Below are 4,691 nucleotides of genomic sequence, written 5' to 3'. Positions count from 1 at the left end.
TTCCTTCACCTTCAACTTCTCTTATCCTCCTAGTTTCTGACTAGTGGATGGGGTACACAGTAGTGTATATGAATATTTTGGAGAAAAGGTAATAAATAATGAAAGTGTGTCCATTGACAGATAGAGAGATATCCGCCTATCTTTCTTGCCACAACAATTTGTTTTTCTGGATCTCGACCCTTTGCTAGCTATTTTGTCGAGTAGTTCTTCCCTTGTTCCCCTTTACATCAGGAGGAGGAGGAGGAGGAGGAAAAGGTTAAAAAAAAAAAAAAATTATGAGCTTCGACTTTTCATTCCATTTCTTTTCTCCTACAAATTTGCATGAAAAAGAAAAAGGGGAAAAAAAAGGAAGGGAGGTTGGATTAGTACTAACACAGAAAGTTGAAGGAAAGAAGAAAAGGGACCGTAGGAAGCACAAAAGAAAAGAGGGATGATTAGGAAGTTGAATTTTCAGAACCACCAGCAGCATTGTCATCATCATCTTCATCATAATACACACCTACTACTACTAATAAAAGGGCAATAGCACTCTGACTGCTAAAGGGCCAAAAAAAAAAAAAGGGAAACCAAAAAAAGCAATCACAAAGAAAGATAGAGAGAAAAGAAAAAAAAAGTCATCCCTCTTTACAAAGTCGCGGGTTGGGTTTGTGCTTTGTAATGAGGGAGGACATTGGATCCATAACTATCATCCACTTCACTTTGCTGGAACGAGCAGAGCCATCATCATTCATTTCATTTCATTTCATCTTCTTCCTCAGCTTGCTCCAATTTTCAAAGTCTTAAAATCAGCAATGCCTTTGTTAACATATTAATTCTGTTTACTACTCGTGAGAGACCCAAGCCAGGATATTGCAGGATTGCAAAAGAAAAAAGAGGAAAAAAAAAAAAACTTGCTTCTTCGTACTGATACAAGTAGTAGACTAGTAGGAAATCAATGGGCGCTCGTTGCTCCAAAATATCCTTCTGCTGGTGGCATTCCCACCTCAAGCCTTCCGTCCTCCAATCCTACAGTAGTTTCGCGGGTTGAGAGATGTCAAAAGCATGTGCTTTGAGTAGCAGCAACCAATGGCTTCTCCCCCGAAAACATTGTGTCGGAGCACGGAGAAAAGCTCCCGTGGTTTACAGAGGCAGGCTCCACACACCGGTCGCTGGATTGCCCAAAACGCTTCAACAAGTCCGCCTGGCCCGATTCTCGCCAGTTCATGGTTACTTTTCACTACCGTTTCCTCCTCATCAACCATTTCCGCTTTTGCGGCTTCTTTTTTTGCACTTTTTTGCATATAAAGCATTTATTTTTTTCTAACTGTGAGTCGAATAGCCTTCCCACTTTTCAGATTTAATTTGGACTCAATTGCAACTTTTTCTTCTTCCTTTTTTGGCTTTCTTGATCGATTGGTTGTCGTAGGATGAGGCCAGGACAGTGGGGAATTTGAGGAGCGAGAGATTAGCGAATCTTATAGGGTGCTGCTGCGAGTCGGAGGAGAGATTGCTGGTGGCGGAGTTTATGCCCAATGAAACGCTCGCCAAGCATTTATTTCATTGTGAGTTTTTTTTTCCGCTCTTGTTTATGTAGTTTCTAAATGCTTAGGTGGTGTGGACGAAATGCTTACATGTTTATCAATTATTTTCAAGAATGCAAACCGTTATTGCTCAATCCATGTCTTGAAAAGTCATTGGTTTGACTCTAGTACAGAAGGTTAAAGCCGGTATTCATCAAGATTATGTACAGTTTGCAGATTTTACATGCTGAATTCTCTAATTACTGGAGTTGCCTCTAATCCTAGCCTCCCTCTCTAGTACACTTTATTAGGGCAGAAGCACGTTAACTTAAAAACTAGAATCACACATCATGTAAACTTTTATATTCGTTCTAATTTGAAATATTCAAATGTGTAATTGAAATCATTGAGATTGATCGCCATCACCAAAAACCCTTCCTTTATGGCTATCATTGCAATTCTGATCTTAATTATGGGCTGTATGGACTAGGGGAAAACCAGCCCATGAAATGGGCAATGAGGCTGAGGGTGGCATTGTACTTGGCACAAGCTTTGGAGTACTGTAGTAGCAAGGGAAGGGCATTGTACCATGATCTTAATGCTTACAGAGTCCTATTTGATCAGGTGAAGTATATCTGACCTCAATATCCCTCGTCTTTCATGTTTTGGATGCATTATGGCTGCCATTCTAAATACGCTTTCTTCTCTGCAACATGACGGCTCAATATGACCCTGCAGGATGGTAATCCTAGGCTTTCTTGCTTTGGCTTGATGAAGAATAGTAGAGATGGCAAAAGTTACAGCACAAATTTGGCTTTCACTCCTCCGGAATACTTAAGGACAGGTTGAATGCATTCTAAACTAATTCTTCTTGTAGTATAATGATCTTCTTCAAAAATTTACCGTGCACTGTGCACCCAATTTGTGCATGAGATGGATAACATGTCCTAATATTTGCAGGAAGAGTGACACCAGAAAGTGTAGTTTACAGCTTTGGAACCATGTTGCTTGATCTTTTGAGTGGCAAACATATTCCACCCAGCCATGTAAGCTAACTGTGTAAAGGGTTGAATTTTAAGGTTTCGTGTGCACCCTATATTATTGAGAAACATTGTGTGTCAGTTGCATGCCACTATTCCTTGTGATTGGTGGAGAATGCTGCAGAATTCAAGAATTATCTGTTAATTTGGATGGAAATCTGATATTTGAGGTACTATGTGATTGCCATCTCACAGGCACTTGATCTCATTCGGGGGAAGAATTTCCTGATGCTGATGGATTCTTGTTTAGAGGGTCATTTTTCTAATGATGATGGAACTGAACTGGTGAGGTTAGCCACCCGATGTTTACAATATGAAGCTCGTGAGAGGCCTAATGCAAAGTCACTTGTTACTGCTCTTTTGTCTCTTCAAAAAGATTCAGAGGTATCCACAGATGATACACATTACCTCTGCCTAGAGTATATGCAAATTCTCAGAAATCTGCTAATTCCATTTCATCATGTTTCATTAAATGGAAAAAAAAGCTATGTCCAATTTAACTTTGATTTTGCCCTGAGACATTCATTGTTTAGGTGGAGGCTAGTGTCTTTTCACTTGCCAGAGTGGAAGATTATTTTCTTATGGGGTTTTACGAGAAAGTGTTTCTGACCTTTGTTCACCAGGTTCCTTCTTATGTTCTGATGGGCATATCTCATGGTTCTGCAAGCCCAGTGGAACCATTGCTGTTGACACCTATGGGTGAAGCTTGCTTGAGAATGGATCTCACTGCCATCCATGAAATGTTGGAAAAGGCTGGATATAAGGATGATGAAGGAATTGCAAATGAGGTGAGTTATATTCGTTCAAAGTTTCATATATTTTTTGGTGGCATAATTCTCGTTTCATAGCTAATTGGGACTGTATAAGTGGTATGCTTATTCCAAGGTTTTTCTGGTCCCTGACAAATTAGCTTCTACTATAAATTCTAGTCATTCTTTTTTTCTGTTTACTTTGTTATTACTCTTAACAATTAAAACACAACCATTATAACTCTGTTCATTTGTGGATAAGATATGTTTTAAGGAAATTGAATGCGCTGTGGGCATGTGCATTACAAGCTTTTTTCCATGTTTTCTTTCAAAATTAAGAAACAGAACAACTTAATTGCCTAAGGACACATTGGCACCCCTCCCCTTCAAGGATTGCAGATAATCATTTTTACATTGTAAAGTTTGTAAAATACAACGATATCTTGAAGCTCTCAAACAGTGTAGTTTGATCTTTCTGCATTTGAAGTTACACTGCTGTTCTGTGTTGTGCTTGCATATCTTAAATCAGCAACAACGGTTTGATATTGTTTGAGCACTTGGTCCCTGCAGCTTTCTTTCCAGATGTGGACAAATCAAATGCAGGAAACTTTGAATTCTAAGAAGCAAGGAGATGCAGCTTTTCGAGCAAAGGATTTCACCACTGCCATTGATTGTTATACACAGGTATGATCACTTTTTTGCCGTCTCTCTATCTTAGGCACTGGCTCGAGGATTACACAATCTTCTAGCAGTGGCAGGCTCAGAAGTTTGAGCTTGTTCAGGAGTATTAATTTGCCAAGAGTACACGCTACCATGAGATAAAACTTGTTGATATGGCTAAATTTGGTTTAGTACCGGAATTAATGGCAGACATGAGGAATGCTTAAAAGGCAATATGAAAATTGATTTCATGTGCTGTCCTTTAGGGAGTTGAACCTGAATTTTGGTGATTTTGAGGGAAACCTAACGTGTTAAATAGCTAAAAGGTTCTCCAAAATGTGTGCTTTTCCTATTACTGGGAAAGAAAGCCTTGAGTAAGACTTGGTCATGATGCAGTTCGTTGATGGTGGAACCATGGTGTCACCCACTGTATATGCCAGACGCTGCTTAGCCTATCTGATGAGTGAAATGGCACAAGAAGCTCTGGGGGATGCTATGCAAGCTCATGTAGTATCGCCCGAATGGCCCACTGCCTTCTACCTTCAAGCAGCCGTCCTGTTCACCCTAGGGATGGACAATGATGCTCAAGAATCACTTAAAGAAGCCACAAAGTTTGAAGCAAAAAGGAACAAGAATTAGATGTGTAAAGGTTTGCTATATTGGTTGTCAAAAATTCTTAAAATTTCTTGTATGTATTGCCCAGTTTCTTTTGCAACTCAAGCGGGTATCAGGGGAGGAAAAAA

General features: G+C 39.6%; 1 protein-coding gene across 1 annotated transcript; it reads left to right on the top strand.

The window, feature by feature from the left end:
• The first annotated feature begins 621 nt into the window (after positions 1 to 621).
• On the top strand, positions 622 to 4,691 carry LOC113772903 (serine/threonine-protein kinase BSK5-like). Its single transcript, XM_027317404.1, has 10 exons — positions 622 to 1,022; positions 1,057 to 1,205; positions 1,406 to 1,541; positions 1,990 to 2,123; positions 2,238 to 2,343; positions 2,460 to 2,545; positions 2,735 to 2,923; positions 3,163 to 3,327; positions 3,859 to 3,972; positions 4,345 to 4,691. Exons 1-10 carry the CDS (start codon positions 935 to 937, stop codon positions 4,585 to 4,587), a joined length of 1,410 nt encoding a protein of 469 aa, XP_027173205.1. The 5' UTR covers positions 622 to 934; the 3' UTR covers positions 4,588 to 4,691.

Source organism: Coffea eugenioides, chromosome 6, assembly GCF_003713205.1.
Source record: "Coffea eugenioides isolate CCC68of chromosome 6, Ceug_1.0, whole genome shotgun sequence".
In the NCBI taxonomy this organism is placed as follows: Eukaryota; Viridiplantae; Streptophyta; class Magnoliopsida; order Gentianales; family Rubiaceae; genus Coffea; species Coffea eugenioides.
The sequence above is the reverse complement of the archived record's forward strand: the minus strand, read 5'-3'. Positions and strand labels throughout refer to the sequence as shown.

Excerpts from the sequence above, each read along its gene's own strand:
- LOC113772903 (XM_027317404.1), top strand. The coding sequence starts at position 935 with ATGGGCGCTCGTTGCTCCAAAATATCCTTCTGCTGGTGGCATTCCCAC. Across the intron at positions 1,542-1,989 it reads CGCCAAGCATTTATTTCATT|GGGAAAACCAGCCCATGAAA; the intron begins GTGAGTTTTTTT and ends TGTATGGACTAG. Across the intron at positions 2,344-2,459 it reads TCCGGAATACTTAAGGACAG|GAAGAGTGACACCAGAAAGT; the intron begins GTTGAATGCATT and ends TAATATTTGCAG.